The 27,567-nt window shown below is 39.5% G+C and overlaps 1 protein-coding gene across 2 annotated transcripts in view; it reads right to left on the bottom strand.

Annotated features, from left to right (window-relative positions):
- Positions 1-12,550, bottom strand: part of mta1 (metastasis associated 1) — a 49,435-nt gene extending 36,885 nt beyond the window's left edge. The window contains exons 1-3 of one of the 2 annotated variants that reach the window (XM_034235369.1): positions 12,402-12,550; positions 2,760-2,827; positions 9-102 (exon numbers count right to left, since the gene is read on the bottom strand). In XM_034235369.1, the coding sequence (XP_034091260.1) occupies positions 9-102; positions 2,760-2,827; positions 12,402-12,429 (190 nt within the window). In that variant the 5' untranslated portion in view covers positions 12,430-12,550. The remainder of the gene's footprint in view (positions 1-8; positions 103-2,759; positions 2,828-12,401) is intronic. The other variant, XM_034235368.1, reaches the window with a different exon arrangement.
- Positions 12,551-27,567: the final 15,017 nt, after the last annotated feature.

Below are 27,567 nucleotides of genomic sequence, written 5' to 3'. Positions count from 1 at the left end.
TCACTCACTTGCATGTTTGTCTGCCAGGGCGATGAGTGTGCCGGAGATGTCCCTGCGTCGGTAAAAACACACCACTTTGGCCTCCACGTTCCCATTGGCTGTCTGCAAACCAGAGACAATCGGCGTTACCACGGCAACAAGTGGTGCCGCACACAGAGCACCCACACACGCACACACAGATGATTAAAAAAAAAAACCTTAGATGAGGAGAGTTCTTAACTATGGCTGAAAAAACTCAGTGTGAGACTCCAGCTAATTCTCCCAAAATCACTTTAAGTGTCGCAGTTATCGGGACAGAGCGGTGTGTTCAGGGGTCGTCTGTTTTGTTAGTTGTTTTTTCCTCATAATACTATATAGGTATTATGTTTGTTTTTATTTAAGAGCTGCATGGTTTGTCATTGACTTTATTGAATGATACCTTAACATTAAAACTCTAGGTAGAACAGTTAAAGCAATAACACTCATTGATAAATTGATTTGTAGTACTTTTTTGACTTGCAACAACAACAACAACAACAACAACAACAACAACAAAAAAGACACAAGAATGAGTTTGAATCTTATTACAGGCCGGGTTAATTGGATTAGGATTTTTCTCATGAATCACTCTAGTTAAATATAATGCAAGTAGAAGATGGATGGAGAAAAAGCCAACACATCGTATTTCTTTACATTATATATTTTTTTATACTTTTCCAATCAGAGAACAATTAAAAATCTAATTTCCCACATTTCTGTGTTTGAAAACAGAGCGTAAAACAAAAGAATAAAAGGTCATATATTAATAGTCAGCATTTTGTCATTAGTATGGGAGTTATTTCAAGGTTAAACAACAGCAGCTAAGCAGATTGGAAAATGAAATGAAATGTAAATCTTCAGTACCTGGGCTAAAGGTGTTGCATTTAACCAAATGTTTTCTTTTCGGTGATTTCACTAAAATGGATTCATGCATACATATTTATATGTGCAGGAAAGTTAACACTGTAAAATGAACTTAAAGCAAAACAAAACCGGAGACAATGAGAGAGTGGCGAGGCCAGCGAGAGAGAGGAAGATGAAGAATGGATCTGTTATCACAGGGAGGCGTTGAGGTGTAGTTTAAGCATCTGTCACTCAAGCAGCCGAGTGAATACATGTTCCTTGCTGATATCAGTTCATGTATCACCGTTTGCAACGTCAAAGTAATGGCAGAGAAATTATCAGAAACTATTTGTTAACCAATCAATTGTTTCGGTCAGTGTTTTTAAGGAAACATGTTTATTTACTTCAGTTCCCACTTTCATTATGTGAGGATTTCCAGGGTTTTCTTGTCTGATGTGATATTCAAGTAAGTCATGTAAGAGTTGTTCAGACAAAACTAAACATCTGACAACATCATTTGGCACATACTTCGCCCTTTTCTTCCACTTTAACAAAGCATGGATTTATTAGTGGCAGCCTTGGATTCTTAACCTGTAAATCATTTACGTGATTAAATTGTAAATTTGTATCTTTAACATTTTGGGGCACAATGTAAAAAGACATTAAAGGCTCCAATGTGTTTTTTAGCCGTTTTGAGCAGCTGCTGGTTGTCCGGACTTTTCCCTTTACCGTTTTACACATTCTAAACACGCATCTCAAACTTTATGTTAGAGAAAGCCGGCGCTCCCTGCGGGGCGAGGAGACTGACAGTGACGGCAGAACAGAGGCTCGCTCTGCGCTCCGTGTCAATCACATTAGGCAGCCGGCAAGTTATCCACACAGGCCGGGACAGGGGACAGACACGGGCACCTGTAACCAGTCCGCAGAGACGGGACTCTTTTTCTGCTTCCTCGACTGAACAATGTGCGAGATGGCAGGCTGGGGTTTACCCGACAGCATCCTGAGCGACATTATTATCTTAGGTGTGACATCTCAAAACAAACACTGTTTTTACGGCTTTAAAGGCAACACAGATATGGCCTTTTAGAACCACACGTTTCCTTTACTTTAAAGTGGTACATTGCAAGTGTATTATTCATAGCAACAACTATCAATATCACCATTATGTAATGAGCATATCAACAAGCTGGTCATAGATGATTACTGTTAAACAAAACATTGGTATAAGACACAAAAAAGCTGTTAAATAACCCAAAACAGATTTTTGACAACCGCATTTTCCGTTTAACTTTAGGTTAGGAAATTGTAAAGCTACAAATAACAAATGTTTTCATTATAAATGATTGTGTTGTTCATTTCTGCATTATTCAATAAATAATTAGGTCTAAAAGCTCAATAAAAGTCTCCTAACAATCTGAAGTCTAAAAATCTGTTTTCTTCAGTTTGCTGAAATCCCCAAATCTGTAAATCCTCACAGTTCAGAAGTTTAAATAAGGGAGTGTTTGGTATCTTTGCTAAATTACTTAAGAATGTATTGGTCATCAAATTGTTTGATTGGCTAATCATTTCAGGGTTATACTGGAACAACAACAAAACCAGAATGCACTGATGTTGAGTTTCATAAGATGGATCAAACAACTGGAAAAGACAAAGAGTTTCATCTTATCCCCTTATCCCCTTATAAAGGTCTGATATTGAACAGTCCAGGGTGTATGGTAAAAGATCCAAACTAAGCTTTATGAGAACCCAAAAGGGCGAGTATATATTTTACAGTTAAACATTTACTTTAGTTATTAAAGTAAAGATTTTTTCGGTTTAATATCTAACAAATCAGACGGGAGTAGAGTGGGTTTTAAAGGTGTAGCTTTCAGATCTGTGCTGCATTCAAGCACACTCACCTTGTTCAACTCCTCTATCCTCCTGATCAGCAGTGGGTTACTGGACGAGTTCTCAAAATAAACATAATCTGCAGAGGAACAGCGAGAAGGAGGAGGAAGAGGAGGAGGAGGAAGAGGAGGAGGAGGAGGGAGAGGGGAATGGAAAGAGATAGGAAAAGAGGGAAGAGAAACGTCAGTCAGCATTTCAGGTTCATCCAAATGTTCAAGGTGCTTTCCAGTTGAACAACACTGACATCTTTATAAAAAAAGGGGACACAGACATCTACTAAATACTAAAGAAGGATTCATTTTGCACTGACTACCGAATGTCATTGATGTTTTTCAAAGGAAGCTTCATATTTTATGACGTCATTCCACCAAAACTAATTTAAAAATCATCTCTTCAAGTTGAATGAAGGGATTCGTCGGGTTATTTATCAGCCTGTTATTTTTAAACTGTGTGACCTTTCTACAGTCGTTGGCATGAAAATGACGCCGATACATGTTTTGATCTGAGATAATGTGCAGCATGTGGAAGAGCATAACAGTGAAAATTGGGTTGGGTAATTTGTTAGATACAAACATGTCTTTTAGAAATGATTACATCTATCTCTTTGACTTCACAACACTCAAGTAATTCGGCTACAACACTAGTACGCAACACTGTCATCTAATTCTAGAAATAGCTTAATACTTAAAAAATAATGGAGTGTAATCTTTATCGAAAATTGTGCAGAGATACCGGGCATAGACTGAATGAAAAAGACATCATCTTCACATCATGATCTTGAACGTCTTGGAACGATTCAGTGCGTCCATTTTTTTTTATAAATAGGAGATCCTGTTGTAGTCTGAAGGTCTGACTAAATGAGACGTTGCCGCACAATAAATGTGTCTCTATAAAGCTCTCCATTCAGACTGCAGCCTTGTATTTCCTCATGTTTTCTTTGTCTTATCACCCTTCATCCTCCCCATGTGTGTTTGTTGTTTGCATGCACGGTGTGTCTGCATTTTGAGAGCGTGTGTAGGAGACTGCACAAGCATTTCTACGCATGTGTGACTTAACTATGCATTTCTGTGTGTGTGTGTGTGTGTGTGTGTGTGGCTCCTGGCACTGCTTCAGGCCCATTGGAGGCTTAGCTCTCACCAGGATGTCCCCACAGGCCCCACTCTTGGTAGGGTGCCTGGTCTTAGCCCTGCATGTGTCTTGGCTGAGTGCTGTCGGATTATACCCCACACTTGGTTGGCTGCCTGGAGCTGGAGCTATCCTCCCTTCACCCTGAACCTCACCCGCCCATCCCCCACGCTCCTACGGGCCCCGTCTTCATGACCGACTAGGCCAGAGATCGCCCGAGAAAATTCCACCAGCACAACCTCGAAACACACCGACTCCTGCTTTTATTTCCTGCACCTCCTGTGTCGAACACTCACTGGTTTAGGCATGCACTCATCATGATCGCAACATTTTGGATCTGCACCGACATCCACAACTATCTTGACATAAATAGAAAAATCCACCAACAAACACTTAAATACTCTAAAAAACATCTGTTATGCATCTTGTTGTGGGCAAACCACCTTTTTTGGTGCAAACACTTCCAAACATTGTAACATGGTTGAATACAGTCAATTGAAAAGGAAAAAAACATGTTGGTAGGTGTGAAGCTAAAAGATCCAAACCATCTCTGTTTCCAGCTTCTTAAAATGTAAGAAAAAGGCAGCTTTCTTTGCTTAATACGGTCCTAAACCGAATATCTTTAGTTTGTAGTACGCAAATCTGGAATCATCGTTTAGGATTGCAACTAAAGATTATTTTCCTACTATAAGGTAATCGTTTTTACTATAAAAACCTTGGTCTCCAGGAAACTTTGATTGGCATTTTCTTTATCATCTTCCGACAATTTATAGACTAAAGTGTTACTTTCAGATCTATAAATAGTAAAACATAACGTCTGCTGATTAACTGCCAACAAAAACAATCAGGAAATCTCAGAGTCAGCGGAGGAAGACACGCAAATGTATCTCAAACACACAAACCTTTGACTAAAAAACCTTTTGCTCAACTCTCCCTATTGGTATTCCTCTCTCCACCCACACTCACACAACTAAACAGATTCACAGCCACTCTTTGGAAGGAGGTGCAAATATAATTTGTCTTCAATTAAAGTAAATTCAATACAATTACTCCTAATATGAACATTCATCTGAAGAAGTAAGAACTGTATACTTCTTCCCTTGTGGGTTAAGGGTGAACCCAGGCACTAACAGTAGTTCAGGAAGCATGTAGAGTGTAATTTCTATAACAGTGTATTTTGGCAACCTTACATACTCCCAACTCAACATCGCTACGAGGCGAGAAGAGATCGTCACATCACGCCTGTCTACTCTTCACCCTGAAACAGCTTGTTACTAGACTCCGCTGCCACCGTGACATCTTCGTCCTGCTGCTGAATATCAAATAGGCCAACTTGAAATTGAGCGTTCCTGAGACAGAAAATAAAGACAAGATATCGGACTTGCTCATTTCCAGGTAGACCTGGAGGTCAGAGGCTGGCTGAAAAACTGTGAGTGGGGAAAAGTGAGTGAGACTCCATCCCATTTAGTGAGGAACCACAGCAGAGACAGGCACCAGCTTCCCAAATGTAAGGGTGTTCTGCTTTTTCACTTCATTAATCCAAGAAAACTGAGCATTTTTTAACGTTGGACTGGTGCCTCAAATTACAATGTGTTGACATCAAGCTGAAAATATATGATTTTCCAAGGATCTTTTGTTTAATATCTCTTTCTTTATAATAAAAACAAAAATGTGTCTAATAATAAAGAACCTGATAAATAAAAATCCTGACGCTAATTCACCACTCCAGTGAAAAGAGTACGAAGATACTATACTGCTCTCCTATCAATACAAATTGCATTATGAACATCGGGGGATTTATCCATGAAGTTATCTTTAATATGGAAGGTGTTCAAAACATGTGAGTTTAAGGGGATGTCTTCTTTAAGTTGCTTATTTCGTCCAAAAAAGGGCTGTTACAAAGATATGAATCAACTAATACACTAATTGACTCGCCTCATAGTTTCGGTACAAATTTGAAAGAACATACTTCAGCTGGACACACTGAATAATTCAAACTAATTGCTGCTACAAAAAAACTAACTTTTTCTAGATACATTAAAGAGATTTAAATCTGTCAATATTCAAAAGAACCCTGATCAAAATGTAGTTCCTGGCTTCAAAACACGGAGCGGTCTTATGATAAACCACAGAGAGAAAATGTTGATATTTTTTTCTTGGCCTTCAACGTTCCCAAGCTCTGAGGGACCAATTAAGCGAGACTTAAAATGCGTCATGAACGTTTCAAACCGAAGCAGAACCACATGTCAAACATTCGGCTTTGGAGTGAGGTTGGGTGTGAATGGCAGCCACGAGGTATGTTATTTTGGGGTGGGTTGGTGACAGGAACATTGTCTCCTCATAGTCCCGTATTAAGCGTCACTGCGAAGGTGGGATTTTGGGCTCAGTTCACCAATTTTCTTTTTCGTGGCTCGGGAACCGAAGTTACCAAAAATGGATTGACTTTTAAGTTCAACCTATGTCCTTTCCTTGCCACCTATGGCGAGAAGAATAACAAAAATGGCAAGAAAACAAGGAAATGAAGAGTGGGAGTTTCCGCCATGTGAGGAGCTGAAGCCTGGTAGAGAGCGAGCTGGAGAGGAACTCAAAATGAGAGCAACAGAGAGAGAGAGAGAAATAAAGAGAGAGGGCCTGTAGGCACTGAGCAGCGTCACTCAGTCTCTCCATTTTCCCATCAGCCCTCCCGCCGCCTCAATCCGCGTATAACCTCCCCTCCCCTCCCCTCCACCACTCTCCATCCCCCGCTCCCAACGCCAGCCAATCTGCCAGCACCGGCGACTGTGACGTCACGGTGCAGTCGAATGTTGTGCGAGCCAATCGAGGCATGTTACCGAGCCTCAAAAGAGAGAGTCTGCTGGGCTGATTCAAACCAGGCCAGAGAGACGCGAGGATGAGAGAGGGGAAAACATGATAGCGGATGGACTCGGGGACAAAAAAGAATTACAAAGCTGAGCAGAAATGTTAAGTTGGCGAATGAGTTGGTGAAACTGTTAAACCAGGAGCAAACATCCTAAATGAGACAAAATGAAACGAGGTCCATTATTGACATTGAGGTGGAAAAATATATGACCATACAAAAAATAAAACTCAAGGATACCTCTCCAAACTACGCACTTAAATCATCCTGTACCTACAGTAACACAGTTTTTCCTGTGTTAAACTTCTATATTTGTTCGCTATCTGAATAAAAGCAGTTTTATCCTTCACCATTTATGCAGACACTTGCAAGTAGTCTGAGGACAAATGTAAGGTTTGTAAAGACTGTCAGAGGGTTGTTGAAAGTATATCATACCTAATATTTTCACATTTCTACCACATATTAGTGCAATGGTCAGGGAACGTGAGTACACTATGGGGGAAACTCGATGATTAGAAATACATTTCTCCAATCATTGATGTCCTAAAGGTTTCTGAAGATGTTTAACCAGCTCTTCGTTAAGCAGCGTGGGCATAACATGCAGATGAATGATGTCAAGTTGCGTCATTGAGGGAGCTTCCCCTACTTATTCGCCGCCGTCAAAGATCCACCATGTATCAAAAAAAGATTAAAAAAAACAAAACAAGATCGGTCAAATATTGTAGTTATCGTGATCGATGGCAGCCCTGTTAAAGTCATCTTGATACTATTTACGCAACTCAAATTAGCAAACTGTGATCAGAGGGAAAAAACCACAACATCAAGCCGTCATTATGTGCACGACAGTTTTCAATGATGTACGGAGACACTTCATTTAGGATTCAGTCTCCATATGCGACTATAGAAAAGACAGGTGTGGCGTGTAATACTTGTACAGTAAACCATGTAGTAATGAAAAGGCTAGAGGCTAGAGATGGGAGATAGAAAAGCAGGAAGCAGCTAATTTGAACATCCACCCACTCTTCTCCATGCGCAGATACCCCACACCCCACCCAAAGCTTACTCACACACTCCCACTGAGAGGCGTGTCTGTCGCAGTGATTCGGATTATGGTTTAGACGGTCACAGTATGGATGGAGATTTCTGTGGTAATGGCAGGTAGTTTAATCTTCAGAGTTCATCCCAACACTTTGATATCCCTACCTGGCAGCATCTCTCTAGCATAACTCCTGGCTGAAGATGGTGAACGCTACTTTAAGATAATACAGTAGATTCATCTCTTTGACTTTATGTTCTACAACTGTCTACTAACCTCGGAAATAATCCACATTACACACCTCATGCAAACATAAACAGAAAAAAAAAAAATCATAAAATGGGCCTTTTTCATAGAGTCAGTAAATCAGTTAAGGCAAAGAGAGATTTTTGAACTCATAAAAAATGGCAGCAACTTCCCTCCCAGCATGCATCTGTTTGGCACTTGTGCCTCGACCATCAGTGCGGCTTGTTCTTGTTATTCACATGTGACTAATCAACAACCGTGTGTAGGTTTTACACAACAAATCTCTCTGAAAAAACTATTTTAGGGGAGTTTAGAAGACCAGATCTTGAAATCAAAATAGCTGCGGAGCCGCAAAGACGCCACAAGGAATCTAGCTTGCGTCAAATGCTTTTTGTTGTGATGGATGTATGTGTAGTTTGGCCTCTGTAGAAATGTGATGACGGGATAGGGACACTTGTCATGCATTTGCCCAATCCTGAATTTGGCAGGAAGGCAGTAAGCAGGTCGCAAAACTGTAATTACACCCACAAGACCTGCGAGAGAGGCAACTGCCAGCGTAGGAAATTAACACCAACCACCAGCAGGAAAAAGTGTGGGCACTGTCAAAGTTTGTACCTTAGTCATTTTGTGGATTTGTAAACATTACAACACCTTTAAGCAGGGTCTGGATCATAACTGGCAGCATGGACAGCCAACAACCACAAAAATATGGGCACTGGCAATAAAAGTTTTTCACTTTTTAAAGTTAGTAACTACAGCACATTCTGTACAAGAGTTCTCGTTCTCACACTCCGACATCCTCATTACAAGTGTTTATTTTAAGGCTAGCTTCACATATTTTCAAGCCTGCCTTAAAACAATAGTCAGGAGTGGATATGAAGATTGAAACAGGTTCTGCTTGCTATAATCACTCCTCCTGCTTTTACTTGCCTTTAAAAGATCCCCTCTAAGTCTACAGTCCTTGTCCTGCAAAAATACATGACAACATTTACCTTAATCTCTGTCAAGCTTAAGTGGTCTTTGTTATACAAATCACGTGTGCGTCTTTTAAGGTTAGTCTTCTTAAAACTAATGTCCCTTCTTTTTGTTATCATCCATTCCCTTCACTGCAGCTCGGCACATAAAACATATTTGAGGGAATATTGAGGTAGGTTTTCATTTATAAGTCTGTCTCTGTGAAAGTTACCCACTTGATTTCTATAGTGAGGCTGCTTTAACAACGTCATTTACTCATTTCAGTAATATGGTCATTCGGCTCAAAATGTTAACCTGGCTCAACTTTTGTCAATACTCAGCATCATCCAGCATGGCACTGCAATGGCCAATTCAATATTTTCAATGTTTACTCTGTGATTGTCGTGGAGTAAGATGTAGACTACTAAATCTCGTATTTGCTCCAGATGAAGTTAGGAATTAATTTTTTCTACAGAACGAGGCCTTAGGATTTTTTTCACTTGAAATGGAAGTAGTTGATATGAAAATATATTAAACTCTTAATCACCAAAACGATGATCATTTTTAAAATGCCACAAAAAAAACCCTTGAATCCCTTTACCTCACATTTTGATAATAAAAAAAAAAACTTAACTCAAAGTCAAACTTTTTCAAGAACGTTTTTGAAATTGTTCTCTTACATTATAAATCCTGTATTTTTTTAAATCAAGCGCTTTTGTTCACCTCACTGCCATAGTAGCAAGTTATATCGCTTTTTTACTGGTGAGGATATTTACGATTATCCCGATAAAGGAAATTCACCACAATCAACATTTTGAGAGAGTTTTGCTTTCTCGATTCCTATATCTAAAATTCCTGATTGCAAGTGCTTTAGGAAAAGAGCTTATAACCATCTTTAAGAAGAACATTTTCACACAAAGCACAGACTTTGTGAACCTATCATTCAAAACAAGATCTTAACACAACTACATATTTTCCTATTGTCTTTTGAGAGTCATTTTTGTGTGAACAGGTTTGCAGCCAGCCTTGGTGACTCTTGTTTATAGGTTCAGACTTTTGAAACTTCTGTGGCCAGAGCACAAAAAGCATGCCTCTCTTCCTTTCCCGCCATTAAGATGATAAGACTTATGATATAGCCTACACTTAGTCACAACACTTTCCTGTGTTTGGAGGGAAAGCACTGGGACGGAGCGCTGCAGGAAGAGTGGCGTGTGGCCTGCACGATAAAAACAAAGACAGCAGGGCCCATGGAGCAGCTTTTGTTCACGGTTCAAACACAAGGGAAGTCATTGCTTTTTCAAGATGATCCTGCATTGTCTTGCAAAGAGGCGGCCATCTTTCCGAGGGTCCCGCTTTGTCCTGTTGTTAAGTTGAATAGGTCTTAGGAGAATTCAGCCAATTAATAGGCTTAATATAGGCCAAATTGGGCTCATTTTTTTTAATCTCTGTGGCAAAAAAAATACAATATATTATAATGGTTACTTTAATTAAGTGATGCGAGTTCACGCTTTACGGTTTTACATTAGTTTGGTTATTACACACTTAGGCCTATTTGTTTATAATTTCACCTAATAAGGGCAAAGAATAAACTTGTTTGGTATGATCAATAAGAAGGACTGTGATGCAGCCCATAATAGCAATCATTCATGTTACGATTATCCTGAACATAATAAAGTGGATTGCGGAAATGATCCCAATTATTATCAAGATAGCCGATAAGGTCAGTGAATAAAGAATTTAAAAACACCAACATTGTGTGAGTCACAATGAAATCCTACCCTATCACTTCACTGGGTACCTATGTCATCCATAACAACAGTCGCCGGAGTAAATAGTGGTGTGAGCTGATCTAAACCCTGACTGCTGACGCTCAGAGACATTATATTACTCCAGGAGGTCCCACAGTTATGCGTGGACTTATTACGACTCTAAGATTTTAAACAAACAGAACAACTTGGATATATGTTGATATTTGTTATGGTATTAATGGGTTTCCTTTTTTCACTGTTAACTGCAGATGGGTCCAGTATCACGTCAAAATACACCGGCAGGGACATTTGGAAAAAAAAGACACATAAGAACACCTAGCATCTCAGCAAGTGAGGCCGACAGTGTAATGAGCTGTACTTAATTCAACAACATGTGGCTGCTGAAGTGTTAACTTTCTGCCCTGTTCTGGACATAATCCTGCTCTCACTCAGGTAGGCCCTGTTTCATTTGACTAAATAAGAGGGCTATGACGTTCACTACAGGCTATTTTTATTGCGGGTACAATGCCAAATAGAGTCATGATCAGCATTCCTGTTTCACTAGACAATTGTCAGCAATGGCACGTCAATGTATCTTCAGTCACTCTTGCTCAATTTTCCATACACGCGTTTACTTTGAATTAGGAAGAAGTATGCAATTTTGTAAACAACTATAACAAGGAAAAACTTGGACTGCTATAAAAAAACATGAATGGAAATGTAGGCTTGATGGATCTACAGACTAACCTACTGAACTAACCTCTAAACAATGACACCTGCCATAAACTACATTATACATTAAACTATAACATGGCCCACCTTATTTTGGTTGTTCTGACACTTTGACAGTAACATTTTTGAAAAACAACATGTGAGAAACAGTCAAAATTCTGCAACCCTAATGGGGCATCTGATTATTTGCCTGTCAATTATTGAGCTTTCTCATGTCCATCCCCTTTTTTAAAAAAACATTTCCTTATTTAAACTCTAATGCACTAACTTTCATGTGCCTGTTTTTTTAGACATTACCTACAGGATGTGAATCAGAGCAATGAGCAGAAAACGAGTGGGAGGGGGAAACAGGAATCTTCATTAGGTATTAACTGGAGATGCCTGAACGAAATGAGGAGAAATACCTCTGATTGAAATGTGGTGAAAATGCATCTTTGAGCATGCAAGGAAAAACACATTTACCCATTTCAGCTTAAACTTTGTTATTATTTTTTAAATCCTAGTTTGTTTCTCTGCACTAAGGGAATCATACCACATGACTGCATCTACTCTGCACATTTTACGGGGTTTCTGCAGGTTTACTCATGATGTTAGTTCCCCTCATGAAAGAGTAGTTTGAATGGTACGCAAAAACTTTTACAATACGTTCCCCATGTCCCCTTAAATGCATAGAAACACAATGCATGTGACTGTAGGTGCATCAGCTTGTCGAATTAGTTGTCAGGAGAGCGTCGCAAGTTACAAGAAACACAAAAGAAACGAGGGAAACCAGACTACTCTTCATCACCATCCTCCTCTTCACCACCCTCATCATCTGTGAAGCACAAGGCTCTTTAGCTTTAGGGAAATAAAAGACTACGGACCACGCTCTGTTTAAAAAAGACCCACGGTTGTTTCACGTCCGCCATAAACACACTACGGGAAGCTTGTGAAATGTTCCCCCCCTCCACCTTACCTCCAACCCGGTACATGTTCGCTGCCATGACTGCCCCGGTCCCTGGCTTCCTCTCCAGGTAGAGGGGAGGCTCTCTTCTCTCTCTCGCTGCCGGAGCTATGTTAGCACTGCCGCCGCTGTGTGTTGGAAAATGGTGGATTGATCAATACGAAACAGACTAGCTGAGGAACCTTAAAGAGACAGCGCACTATTTTTTCCCCCACACTTAAAAACTCAAGTTTGGCGGCTGAGATTGGTTTGGTTTCAAGTTTGTATGAAACTACTTAATATATTTCAAGTTTGTGTTCTTGCTGTTAGCTACTAGCATTTTATAAACAAGGCAAACGTTACATACGTTGATGTAGTTCCACAAGTGACGTCACTGATCCATCCAACACCAACGGTTATCCCATTCACTTACCCTAATTATTCTTATATTGTTTAGTTTTATTGAGTTGATTTACTAATGAAACGACTAGTTTACATGATAAACAGAGAACAAATAAACATATGTTTTAATGTGGGAATATTCCCACATTATGTAGTACAGAAAATGGCTTGAAAGCTAGATCAAATGTCTTGGAGCAGTGTAACTAACCTGGTAGAATTTTTTTATTTATAGATAGCCTATGGGTTAAACACTGACATATTTCCATATGTTAAGGCGAAGCTCAAGTTGTACACTCATGTTGGTGGCTGTAATTTCGTTTCAAGTTTTTAAAGAAATAACTCATTTTATTTCTAGTTTTATGTTGTTTCCGTTAGCCATCAGCATTTTTCAAAACATGACAGACGAATACAGACGTCGATGAATTCAAATGATTTGCTTTTAAAAAGTGTTTTTCCTTATTATCATATTTGTAAATGTTTAATTATAAATGTTTATATTAAAAGTACTATTACTTTATTTAGTTTATTTACAAATGTCAATATTAGTTTCCATGATAAACTGTGAACATTTTTAGAAATATGTCGGCCTACACTTTTTTCACTAAACTGCCTTAGCCTAGCAAAGAAACCGGCTTAAACGCTAGATGAAATGTCATTAAGCAGTGCAACTAACCTAGTTGAAGCTTTATGTTTTACAGTTAATGGGCCAAATTCAAAAATATTTCAATATTCAACTACACATTTGAAGAGTTTGCTAATAAAAGGCCTCAAGGTTGTGAAACTTCCTGTCCCATGCCTAAAACCAAATATTGTGATCCCAAATCCCTAAACTCTGTTGAGTTAAGTGAAGTTCATGAACCAACAGGGGTAGGGCCCCATGGGGTTATTTGGAATAGGCTTTTTAACATTTTTATAACATTTATTAGTGCATGGAAGAATGGTCACTAACTCACAGGTGTGTCCCTCACTGCTGTGAAAGTAGCTATAACCATGCATGATAAGGATTACTTTACAAATAAGGTAGGAAACCTGACCTGCCTGTTAGGGGGCTTTTGGTTAAGTTGGTACTAAAGTGTATTTGGACCGACATGGTATTTTGTATTTTATTTCCATTTATTTGATCTAGATAAGATTGTCATGTGACCGTGGAACATTTCCTCTTTTTTCTTACATGGAGAGTTTTTACATCTGCTCAGTAATAATGTCAAAACTAATTATGTTATTCATTCTCTTATTTATTATTATTTAATTTGTGCATGTATCTAAAAAAGAACTGTGTCCACATTACATTTTATGGTATTATGAATAAAGCTCTATTTTTTTTGTAATACTACAATGCAGATTTAAACATCAAACACTGTTCTGTATAGTTCACATTCACACATATTTGAGCTCATTTTTTTATAACTGTAAAGCAAACAATTATACAAAATCATGTACGCAGTGTGCATTGAGGGCAGCACAAGGGCAGTAATGCTATTATGGGATATACAGGAATCTCGCAGCATCACAGGGAAGTGTAGGACTATCAAACTAAATACAACCACCCACTTAGTTAAATGAATGTACAGGCATACATGAGGGATGATGGAAGATGGGCAGGATTTAGTAGTTTGGCATAATCTGCCATAGAAAAAAGGGCATGTTTTGTACTGCAAAGACCACTAGCAATGTTTTCCTGTTCATCACCCATCGCAAACACAGATATTCTCCTTGAATATGGCAATAAGTATAGCAGTATATCATCATCTAAATACATATCTCCTTCTAAAAAACATAGAAGAGCCCAGCTTTTGTTTTCAGTCAAAAAAATAGTGTTAAGCAGAAGGTGTCGAATAAGTGAGGTATGTTATGACAAGAGGGAGAATATATAGTATTGTCTTTTGCCAATAGTTGTTTGATTAGCTCAATTTTTCACTGTGGAAACAAGCGTAGAGCCTCTGTGCTGGAGGAGGAATGCTGTGGTGAGGGCTACATCTGATCTATACCATATGGAAGCCTCAATTACCGTTTTCTAACACAAGGGACTACAGCCTGCAGTCACATGACCACCGCAAGCCAATCGTGTGTACTTACAGTATGCACTCCTGCTCAAGTGTGCAGTCTCAATGTTGGAACTGTGCTGCATTGGAGGGATCCTGCATTGTGTCTCAGGCTCTTTTATGAAACAGAAATGAGAGAAAGTGCAGTGAGATTTTGAAAATGTTTCAATGACAATCTGTAAATTGGGAACAAAATAACTATCAAAAATGAAACAGCATCATTAACAGTAGATGTTTTTGCGTATTATATATATCTATTGCCCATTATACATTATGCAGCTCACTGCTTTTTGGCAACATATGATGCATTTATGCATACAACAAAGCAATTATCTGACAAAATGTTGCTGCTTGCTGTTTAGAACATTGCTCCTTGTTTTTCACTTGATTTCATTTGCATACCTTGCTAATTGTTTGCAAAAAAAAGTAATTGCAGCATATCCCTGCACAGTGTGTGTTATATGTCATACGGCGACTGGCACAAGTGAGCGGTCTTCATCGTTGTTGTAATGAGGGAAACCGTGCCAATACTTAATATGGTCTCAATTAAAGAAAAATAGGTTCCCAAACACAATGTAGCCTTGTGTTTGGGAACTGTGACTACCTTCATTGGGAGTGTTTGTTGACTTGGCTGCTCGCTGCTGTGCAGATGTTCTATTTGAATCCACTTGCTCCTCTACCAGATGTTGCTGCAGTCATGAAGACAGGCAGAGTAGCAGGCAGGCAGAATACAATGCAGAGCGGTGCAGGTGAATCTGTGGAGATGGATTGGCTCGAGACACAGGGCGTCTGCAGAAACTCCCCTCGGGTTTGGTTGCAGTCCCAGAGGATGACCTCTGATGGCCTTTTTTCTTTCTTTCTCCTATTTCTTCCTTCATCCTCTTTCCTCCACGGCTACACAGGAGAGACAAAGACACATAGGAAATCAATTAGGCCTGTTTTCCTGGCAGAGAACCGTTCCACATTTTTGATTGCGCCTTCTAGTTTGTTTCGCTCACTGGAGGTTGTGGTTGGATCCAAAGACACTATGGGAGGTACAGCTATAAAGGACTATTGTTAGAGAGCTCTCTTCTCAGCACCTAACTGTACATTCTTGTAATTCTTGAAAAACATTGGGATTTCTCACTCGTTTTTATTGTGGAAGAACAATCAATGTTTCTTACAACCTACAGAGTCATTACATTACATATCATTTGTCATGTCGCTTTTATCCAAAGCGACTTACATACAGTCAGTACTGTGGACAATTCCTACAGAGGCAATTTGGGGTGAAGTGTCTCGCCCAGGGACACAACGACATGCTGACTGCAGTGGGACTCGAACTTGCTACCCCCTAATTCGAAGTCCAGCACACTAGCCACTGAGCCACAGCCTCCCTATTGAGCCACAGCCACCTGAGTCAGCCAGGTTAGTGACAGGTGTCTTTCATTGGCATTGACAAGCTCTTACTCATGTTGTAGATTGTAAGAATAATAACATTATTTATATATAGCACCCATTAAAAGCAGAGTTTTTACAAAGTGCTTGGATAGACCAAGCAGAGGCAGGATACTCAAAAGATATCAGAAAGCTAAACAAAACCAAGACAAATTCATTATAAATTATTAATACAAATAAAAAAGAATAAGTAAAGTAAAAGCAATACAAAGACGACAGTAAAATAGGATATGTATAAGGTAAAGGTATAAGGTAAAGTGAATTGAATGCGGCTGCAACTAACGTTTATTTTAATTATTGGTTGTCTGCCAATTACGTATGTATTACGAAAATAGGAAAGAATGTCCGCTTCTCGTTCCCAAAAGTGTCTTCAAATATTTTGTTTCGTCAGTTGAAGGCAGAGATATTCAATTTAATATGATATAAAAAGAGATCAAGAAGAAAATCTCCATATTTTAGGGGCTGAAAAAGCATTTATTTTGGTGCAATTTTTCATACTTTTTTTTTGAAGAATTAATTATCAAAATAGTTAAACATATTATTGTCATTCTTTGACTAATTGTTTAATTTGATTCAAACATTACTCAAGTTCAAATGAAGAGGCATCACCACCGGATCACAGAAAATAAAAATAAAAGATGGATTCTATCACAAAGTGTTTTGTATTGTCTGTCTTTATTCTTTTCAGGTCCTGAACATGACAGTTCTCCGCTTCATTTTGTTTCTACCGCTCTGAAAGCTTTGACACGAGGCAGCGCTGACTTTTTTAATTGGGAATCTCTGCTGCAGGGGATCTGTCAAACACATTTCACAGCTAAAAACATCAGTAACTGCATTAACACACTACCTCAAAATTATCTTAAAGCCGACATACAGCTTGCATTTATCAATATCAGACCACAGGGGGAGCTATTGTCTTGCTTTTGAAAAAGTGTGCAGTTGAGACAAAGGGGCAGCTGCTTTATGGCCATGCATAGTTGGATTTGCAGTGATATCTCTGAGGAAAATAAGAAACCTACACAAATGTTAACAGCAATGCCTGAAATTATAAAAAGTTCTATATCTTCTTGCACTATTTCTATGACTTGAGTATATGTTACATTGTTGTAAGAGACTGGGGTTTAAGATTGTCATTGTTGTGTCTCGTCAAATGTGTTAGTTTGTTTATGTATTTTGTCTGTCATTTCCTGTTTTATTTTGTATTTACCTCTTGTCTTTCATTTCCTGTTTCTTCCTCCCCTTGTGTGTTTTTCCCGCCATCATCAGTGTCTGCCCCGCCCCTGATTGTTTCCACCTGTTCCCACTCACCTCATGTTTAAATAGTCCTGTCTCTCCCCTGTCCTGTGTCAGTTCGTCTTGTTTGTTTCTCCGAATAGTCGTGCCAAGCCTCATCTCTGAAAGGATCGCTTTTCACTCATGTCAGGTTTTGTTTGTTTATTTTGTTAGGCTTAAGTTTTTATGAAGTCCTCTTTTTGTTACGTTAGTTTTTTCCTCCTTGTGAGCGCTTTTTGTTATTTCCACTACCTACTCTGTTAAGAGGGATTACCTGATCTGTTAAAAATAAATACACTTTTTTATTACATTCAAGACTTTGTCTCTGGGTCGTGCATTTGGGTTCATCAGTTTGTGTCGAGGTTCTGACAGTCGTGCTATAACTACGACAATATTATTAAATCTTACATTTTGGATCTTGATGTTTTTTGAAGATGCTATATATTGTACTAACCTCATCCCTCCAGCAGGGAGCATCACTCTTTTCTTTTGTCCTGGGTTTCTCCCTTACAGAGCAGTGATGTAGCATTATGAAAAGGGGCCATCCCTGAAAGAAGAAATTACACTTCAGTGAGTTATCATGAATTCTGGGGACAATGCCAGGGAGCAGCTTCAAGGCTGGCACACACAACTATTGACTGTACAGCTCAAGGATCAAATAAATCAAACTGTGTCATTTCTTCATCACTATCTCTCAGCTAGAGTGGCCAAAATGTGGTTTATATAGCGTGTGTGTTCCTTTTTAGAGGTAATCTATTACTGCAGACATGGAAACACTCAGCCATACTTTGAAGGCTTCATAAAAACGCTTGGCCCTAATCCAAAGGGATTATCCATATCACACTTGTGGTTTATTGATAATGTGACCTTCACAGAATGAACGTGGAATAACCATCAGACTTTGAAGAAAGACTGTCGATGCAGACAGTTGAAAATGTGGCACCCAAAAGACGCCTTCCAAGGTCCCTGGCCACACCTTGTAAGAGAATCCTGCTGGCAAGTGTACACACTCCACCACAGGATCATATGCCAAAAGGCCAGGAGCCGCCAGACGAGAGCAACACATTTTTTTCATGAAACAGCTGGTGAAACGCCAAATGTGTCTCCATCTTCAGAGAGAGGAGAGGCGCTGGCAGTTGGTGAGAGGATTGTGTCGTGTGGGGGAAACCCACATAGCACTCAGACATGAAGAAGGAATCACTGGAATGGCAAATGGCTTCAGAAAGTCTCGTCTTGACTCTCCAGTGGAAATGTTTGGCATTTTATTGGTTAATACTCTCAGAGCTGCACCAGCTGATGTCAAGAAGATTAATGAACAGAAATGCAGCACATTTCTTTCATGTCTCACCACCACAAATACACAAATGCATAAACTTGCTCCTCGGTACACATTCATTTAGTTCAACATCAATACAATAGGCTTTCTTGGCATGAAATATGACATGTGTTGAAATGTCAACAATGAATTATAAAATCTTAAATGCTTTATGGTATTCATTTGAAATACAGCAGAAAGAAACGCCAGGTGTAAATACCATTAAAGTCAGAGACTAAACACACTAAAGGCCTCTCAAGTGATGTATTACTGAGGTTTATATCCTGAGTGCCGCAGACAAAATACAGAAAGCTGCTGATTTCAGAATAGTCTGCTAATTAGATGTTTGATCTTTTTATGCTCCTGCTTTTGAAAGAAACCCGATTAACTTTGAGCATCAACGTTATTTGATAAGAGCTTTTAATGTAAGCGACCTTCAGGCAGTTATAATATATGTGGATACACTTTGCTTGGTCATTTTCTTGTAGGCTGTTGAGTCTTTTGTCTTTTTGAGACTTTCTTTTGGAGAAAAAGTTGATTATTTGTATGAAGTTAGTACTTCTTTGCTGAATAGATTGTATTGTTAGCTCACTAGCAAACATGGTTCATTAAGCTTAGCACTCTTAAGGTATCTAAACTAACATTTCTAAATCCAAAAGCCTTAATCATCACATCTTAATTATAAAAAATTAGGTTAGCAGAAAAAAAAATCCGACAGCAATTAATGTATATTGTCACTATTGTGAGATGCCAGGAGATTACATAAAACGATACAAATCTAAATACATGTTTCCATTCAATTATTAGTTTTGTGTATATTTCAGTGTTTGTGTAGATGAAGACAAGGAATTTATATTCAATCCAATAAATAAAATGAGGATTGGAGAAAAGTTCCCCCAAACTTTCAAGATATAGCACAAACCCTGTAAGAAGGTCTAAGAGTAACCATCTAACAGCAAGATAATTCTTTAATTGTACTGCCAGGTCAGGTTGTTAAATATTTCTGCACAGGCTTTTCTTCAGTAGACCCCATGATGGCCCAGAGGTCATTACGACCACCATAACACATGATGTAAGTGAAACACAGATGAAGGGATTGACGAGAGATCCTATGATGCATGCTGTCAGTAGGGATGAAGACATTAAACCTTTTTAACCCTGCAGTGTAAGTTCAAATCAGGGTGTGTTTCTTGAAGGCCTCTAGGAGCACCTAAACCAGGACGGGGTCTGGTAGTGTGCTTTGTTTTCCATTGCAGCGCCACCCATGTTCAGAGGGTCTAATTATACACCACAAGAGCTAAACTCGTGTGATTCTTTACATCGACTGGAACAAAACTTTGTATGTAGTGAATGTGACCAGTTAGTCCTTACTGCATAGGGCAGGTCCATGTGAAATGTCCCTGCACGTGTGAAAGGAACAGACTCACTTTGTTCAATTTTGAGGTAAAGACAGTTTTTCCAGTGCTGATTTTTTCTTATATATATAAAATATGGGCATGCATGCAAGACCTTGTCACAGTGAGTGACATTGTTTGTGGACAGACTAAGCAAGGGAGCGCCTGTCAGTTTGAGTATATGTGCACGAATAGGCAGTTTCTCTCAGGGATTTCTAGCTGTTCTGTTCTGTTCTTATAACCTTGAATATTGGAAAACAACATTAGCTCCAAATTGTTGTCATTACAAAAACTCTAAATGTTATTCTAGAAACTAATACCAGAGTATGTTTTTTTGTTCTTGAGTAGTGTTAGCTTTCTTCACATGCATGTGCAAGACATTTTCCAAAACACTGCATGATATCAAAAATAATATGTGTGACCTTTCTTGCTCAAATAAGACGAGAGGACCTATGATATGATGAGTGGTAGCTATGGATCTTCTCAGATAACTCTACAAGAAAGTGATAAAGTGTATCATTTTCAGGTTCATATTTGTATTTTGCTCCTCTACCGTGACATGTTTACATGCTTTTAATATTCAAAAAGCTCTTAATTTTTCTCATACTTTTTTCACCCTCTGTCTGAAACCAGAGCTCAGTCTGCTTAGAGATGTCCCGCCACTTAGCCTATCACATACGACGGGTTGGGACGCTAGCCAGTATACAGCGTCACGGCCCGTCCACACAGCGGCGTGCGTTGAAGCTTCCAACGCTTCTGCCCATTCACTTTGAATGGGGTGACGTCACTTTTAGCCGAACTGCATTTTGGGAAGCGACGTGGAGCGTTGCTGGCGTAGCTGGCTTCAAAAGTTGAGCAATGTTCAACTTTTGACGCCTTGACGGAGGCGTCAGCCAATGAAATCCCGTTTATGCAAATCTGCCATTACAAGCGCTAGCCAATCAAACCGCGTGTATGCTGGGAGAGACTACGCAGGTCATTTCCTCATATTCCAAAAAATGGAGGGAAAATTCATTATAGCGGTAGTGAATCACCCGGTGCTGTATGATCAGTCTCTGTTCATCTACCGGGATACAAACCGGAGGAGCGAGGCATGGAGGGAGGAGGCAGAGACAGTGGATGAAACTGGTAGGTTTTCGCCTGTTTGGGGATTTTATATCCAGTTTACTTCGTTTTAACATTGCTATTGCTTTGTATGTCGGCGGCGGGAGATTCATGTGATTGGTTGTTGGTCGCGTTGCTCGCAAAAAATCCCCAAGCTTCAGATACGCCCACCTCCAAGCGTCAACGCACGCTGCTGTGTGAACGCTCTTCGCAATGGTATCACTTTGTCATGGAAGTAAAAAATGGACAACATGGCGTCGCAGGGGGGAGTTTGTGGGAGAGAAACTCCCTCTGGAGGGGACTTTGGGATTTTAGCCTTTGCAGACCATTTACATGAACAAAAACCTCTAGAACCCACAACAGTAAATAGAAAACCCCAAAAGCATAATAAGGCCTCTTTAAAAATCTAAACTACTTGATTGATACAAGTGTTTCAGTTGTCAGTTCTGCTGATTGAAGCTGACTGATTGAAGCTCACACAGCACATTCACCACTGATACATCCGCTGAGTAGGATGGAGTCTTCAGGACAAATTGATCATTAATCAGTTTCACTTTAACAACATGCTGCAGCACAAACAGAAAAGCCTTGAGTAGGGCGTTTAGTGTGATTACACAAAGTGCAGAAATGTAGAAAAATGTACGTGTTTTACATATGACCTAAAAGGGCTTACTTATAGTGGTTCATCTACTTTTAAATCACCTTCAAGTAGGTTTTTGAAGTGGTAATTATCCTCCTAATTATAATATTTTAATTAAAAAACATCAGGACATGCAGGTTGTCTGTGTTTAAAATCTAAATCCCCTTGAGAGATTCCCTATGAAATGTTATGGAGCTGTGTCCGTGGGAGGATCACAGGACGGGAAGATGGAGACGTAAAAAACCTCAGAGAAATTCTGCCAGCTGCCGCGACCACACCCTCCATCAACACGCCTCAGCGCCGCAGGCCCACAGCACATGTGCCCCGATAAAAACCCTTGCTCTATGTCGTAAACAAACGCAGAGCAGAAATTAAAATGACAGATTTATTGAATATACACTAGATTACACCGGCTATATTTAGGCTTCCAACGAAGACATGGGAGCAGGGAAAGGCCAAGCAGAGGAACCTCGACCAACAGTGACCAGGGGGAAGACGTCTGCCAAGTTAAACAATACACCCACATCCCTAAAAATGGCATCCAGTGGAATCTAAATGCCTCATAGTCCAGCTGGGAGTAAAATACTTAAAAACGGAATGTCCATGACTAAAGAAAAGACAAGAGCACTCTGCCATCTGCTTTAGAAACAGACCATAATGGAGTTATGACCGACAGTCAGTCTTTTGTTTTGTCTGTAAAAAGCCACCTCAGGGCGGGGTTAAAAGTCCCAGTGAGACCCTGAAGGGGGCTTTTACAAACAGTAGCATACATAAAGTCAGATAGCTTATAAATATCAGGGTAAATCATGTCCAAATTAAGTGTTTTTCAAAATGAATAGTCTGCTGGCTTTGCTGCAAGGATACTATTAAAATGTTATTCAATAAATAAATACGTTGACGTACTAGCCTTTATGTTGGACCACTACAACTTCTCGTAGAATAGGCAAATGGCCATCTGCTAAAGAACAAAAAAGGGCCCAAAAGTCACACATTTCCATCACTTTTGGAGATTGTATTTATTGAAAATGTGATTAAGATTTGCACCATCAATGTACAATATGAATTAGCTGCATTATAACCTGATCTTGTACCATCTTATAGCACGTAGAAATCCTCTATTGTCTGTGTTATTATTGTGCTTTCATGGTACATCAAAGAGGGTACATTTTACATTTTGGCTGATCTAATCAGAAAAGGCCTCATTTGCATAATTAAACTTAACAGACAATAAGTAATGGAATCAATGTAGGTAATGAACTGGGGATGTTTAAAGCCATGAGGATTATTCCTTTAAATTCTGTGTACATTTTTACATAGGCAGAAAGCAGATAAAACCTGCCCTGCTGTTTGGTTTTCTTGGTCTTATCAAAGAAGATAGAGTATCTGCTGTCTATTAAAACCTCACTGAACACTCGACATATCTTCTGCTGAGACTGTCTAATCTTACCCCTGTCTCAGAGCTCGGCTACATTTAGGCTTCTGTTTCTAAAATAATCGCCGCTCTGGAGCCAGTTCTTTGGGAACATTTCAATAATTAATTCAGGCTCTTTTTTCTCTCTGTCTCTTACTCAGGGACTCTCACATGCGTACCCACGTGCCATACATACAAACACTTCGGTTCGATTTTCACAGAGCCCACCACAGCTGTCTGAGGTCTTTTAAATGATGTGCTTGTCCGATTTAGAAAGAGGCCTCTGAACCCCTCAATCCGACCCAAATCATCATGTTGCCTCTTTGCAGCTCTTGAGAGAAGCAGTGTGTTGTGGTTTCGGGCTGAGGCTGGCCCACTGTGGGCATCTTCAGAGCAAACAAGGGCTGCGGGATTTAGAAAAAAGTAACTTATTGCGATTCATTTGACTGATTTTACAATTGCAATATGTTGAGGGAATGATCATTATTTGCATTAGCATATATATATATATATATATATATATATAAATGTGATCATGGTGTGGTTTTTAGAAGAGGACCTTTACCAAACAAGTTTTTTTTTGTCTGTAGAATAAAGTTTGCAGGCCTGGAAAAATGTGTATAGAATGATATTACAACAAATGTTGCCTTTGATCTGGATATTGCGACTTTGATAACATTTCGTATAGTTATGCTTCCCTAGAGCAACGACACATGGCTCATGTGGATTAGGTCTGGATTTGCATCTGTGGAGCCTGAATGTGTGAGTTTTTGTGTAAGAGGGAGGAAGGAAGTAACTGTCTGGGGTTAAATGCAGCTTTGGCACCTGTTCACCCGGGAATGCAGGGCTTATATAATGTATGTAGGGGTGAGTGGTGTGTGGGACATGTGGGTGTGCAGCTGGAATTTATCAGCCTGCTGGACAGAGGGCCGTGCCCCAACACATGCACACCAGAGACGTAAAGACTTATTAAAGGCTTTACAAATTATTTTTTTAATCAGCTACTTAGTGATGGGTTCCTGATTTTTGGTTAACAATTTGGGTTAGTTCAACATCATTTCTATATTTTCCTTATTTCTTGTTTGCTCTCAAACGGCCACGGCTCAGTTAGAAAAAAGTATTTGATCACACCAATCCAAATTTAGCAAAACATTTAAATGAAAATGTGATGACGGCATGTTCATTTAAAAAATGTCAGTTTAATTGACTGTCATAGAGATATAAATAGGATCTGAAATACTTTTTTCAGTGGCTTTAAACTATGTATTTGATAAAGAAAAGATTAGGATGTAGCACATTTTGATGTACTTTTTCCACCCTTGTATTCCCATGGTAGGTCTACAAAATAAATGACTGACATGTTTTTAAGCCCTGAGGACCGCCTCACCCTTCTCTCTGTCTATTCCTGTCTTTCTCCATCCCATTGGGGCTAAATGCTTGATCTGCTTGAGAAGAAAAAGGGTCTGAACCAAGATTAAAAACAAGTTAAAAGTCAAACTAGTGGCCTGGATACGTCCACTTCAGTCTCCATGGGATTTCCCACTCTCCTCAGAAACATCAACACGCACCTCAGAATACCAGCCTGTCAGCGGCATCTGCTCCCTCACCTATCACTCATTTGGCTCCATTTATTCCAAACCCTGACAAATGCAGCATTTAAACTCTTTTCAAGAGGTTTGCTGATTCTACAGTCTCCTTTCCAGCCTCACATAAATGTTTTATATTACAGATGGAATAATATACCCTTCCTTTCTTCTTTATCGCATGTGTTCAGTGAGCCGAGGCTGAGCACATTGCCCTTTCCATCCCCTGCCTCCCTTTTGTTTCGCTCTGTGGTGTATTTGACCTCCTCCTCTTGCTCTCAGCAGGTTTGAGTCTGATTGTGCGCCGCAGCAGAAATTGCAACAAACCTGCAACCACAGCAAACAACTGGAGGTGAACGGTAATAAACTCTTGTCCTCTGTGAAACACACACCAGGTGCGCAGAGGCAGGAAGACTCTGTCCTCCAACTGAACACTGAAATGCTGGGAAACATACCTGGACTCTGCAGCATTTATTTACATTCTGTCTTATCTTATTTGTCTTTCCATGCAAATAGTTTGCTCATTCCTGCATTTGACTTGTACCATTGTATCATTTGCACGCTTTTATTGCAATATTTTGTGTATGTATATTGTAAATTGCACTGTTGGGACTACATTGTCATTGCTAACGACATCGCTGAAGCTATTGTTCAAATGCACAATAGCTTCAGTCTGTTAGCAATGAAAAATCGACAGTCTCCCAACATAGAGCCATTGAATGTGCTGCGGATCAGGATTGTATGGAAGCTTATTGTGGCCACAATAAGTAAAAGAATAAATAGAAATAAACTCACCTTACCAGATAAAAAAGAAGAAAGAAATTACCTTTAAAAAACCATTTGAATAAGCTCTAATAAGGTGTCATATAATTCCCCCCACTTGCCCAGTGTAGCCTACAATTAAGATGCCTTAGAGTCTCAAGTTGACCGTTAGATGTTTTTTTAAAACAGTGAGCTCAGACTAAGAGATAAGGAGGAACGGCATGCTGATGGTTGCTAATCAGCTGGGACACAGATGTGGGAAATATCAGTCTGTTCCTGGTCCTGCACTGTGTCACTGAGCAGACACACCAGACAGCACCCATGTGTGAAAAAGATGATCTCAGTCACTCTGAAGAGGCCTGAGTGGAAAGAGGCAGACAAATTGTAGTAGGAACTGATAATGTCTTTAAATTAGTCATCATAAGTAAATGCAACAACGACTTTTTTTCTGATACGCCTTCCTCCCTTCAGGAGGCCTAATTTGTCCAACCTGATCTCACCAGATTGCGTGACTCCACCACGACTCCTTAACACCACATTGCGTGGTGAAGTCACTGACTTTGTTACATTTACGTGTCGGCACCACGCAAACAACCCCAATGTAAAGTGAATTACCTTGGTCGTGGTGCACACACGAATTTCTACAACGTCCTGCAGTGAGCTTTGTATTCTATAAAACGTTTTTAAACTCTACTTTATAGCTTGTAGTAACTCACGGGAGGCTTCTTTTATTGTATTTGTATTCATAATCATTTGTATTTTTCGTCAGAATGTAGGCCTATTATGGTGCATTAGTTACCATTTTGTGTTCTCAAAAAACAGTGCATTGTGTGTCACGCATTCTGGTGAGATCAGGTTGGACAAAGGAGCCTCATTCCCTTTACATTGGGGTTGTTTGCGTGGTGCCGACACGTAAATGTAGTAAAGTTAGTGACTCCACCACGCAATGTGGTGTTAAGGAGTCGTGGTGGAGTCACGCATTCTGGTGAGATCAGGTTGAATTTGTCACAAAGCCAGCAGCCTTCTTAGGAGAAAGCCGATCCAGCAGAGCCACGTTTCTGCTTCTTCCTTTAGCCTAACAAATTCCTACGAGTCACTCACTCTGAAAGAGAGCATTGTGATTCAACCAAACACTACTCCTACTCCTCTTGTGGAAATGAGGGGAAAAGGGAAATGGGAGTGCATGTGTGTTCACTGTTGGTCAAAAAAGCTTTCCCGCCTGGCTATGACAAGACCACAGTCTGGCCTATATAGCAATGCTGCATTCAGGTGCTGCTCGTAAAATATATATCACACAGCTATTCTAAAGGCCATTGCCTGATTAAAACTAACCTGGTTGTAGGATATGTTAGTCAACTAAATCTAAAGGTTAAAGGGTTTATAGCTTTTCCAAATGACCACATGTAGGCAAAGAAACACGCTACACAATTCCCAAAAAAGGACACACACTTTTGGACTGCAACAGTGATCAAGAAAATTCAAAGAAGTATTTTAGGTCAAATCCTGCTTACTTTTAACTGTATTGGTGGATCACTCCATGAAATAATATTGTCAGTTTGTCAGTTACATCCAAATTTCATCTCTAAATGGATAGCGCTTCAAAATCCATGAAATGGGGCCAGATTAAAACGAAAGCTTGTCTTGAAATTAACAGTTTGATAGGTGTTAAGCAAAATGAACAAGAAGAAGCCCGAACTTTCGCAAAAAAGAGAATAATTTAACAAAATTGAACACTAAATAGTCTCCATTATATATCTAGAATATTAAACAATGAAAACTTACATCGTAGTTTTTTTTTTAGATATTCAGTTAATTAATTGTAACCATTTGATTTTTT

This window comes from Gymnodraco acuticeps, unplaced genomic scaffold (genome assembly GCF_902827175.1).
Source record: "Gymnodraco acuticeps unplaced genomic scaffold, fGymAcu1.1, whole genome shotgun sequence".
In the NCBI taxonomy this organism is placed as follows: Eukaryota; Metazoa; Chordata; class Actinopteri; order Perciformes; family Bathydraconidae; genus Gymnodraco; species Gymnodraco acuticeps.
The sequence above is the reverse complement of the archived record's forward strand: the minus strand, read 5'-3'. Positions and strand labels throughout refer to the sequence as shown.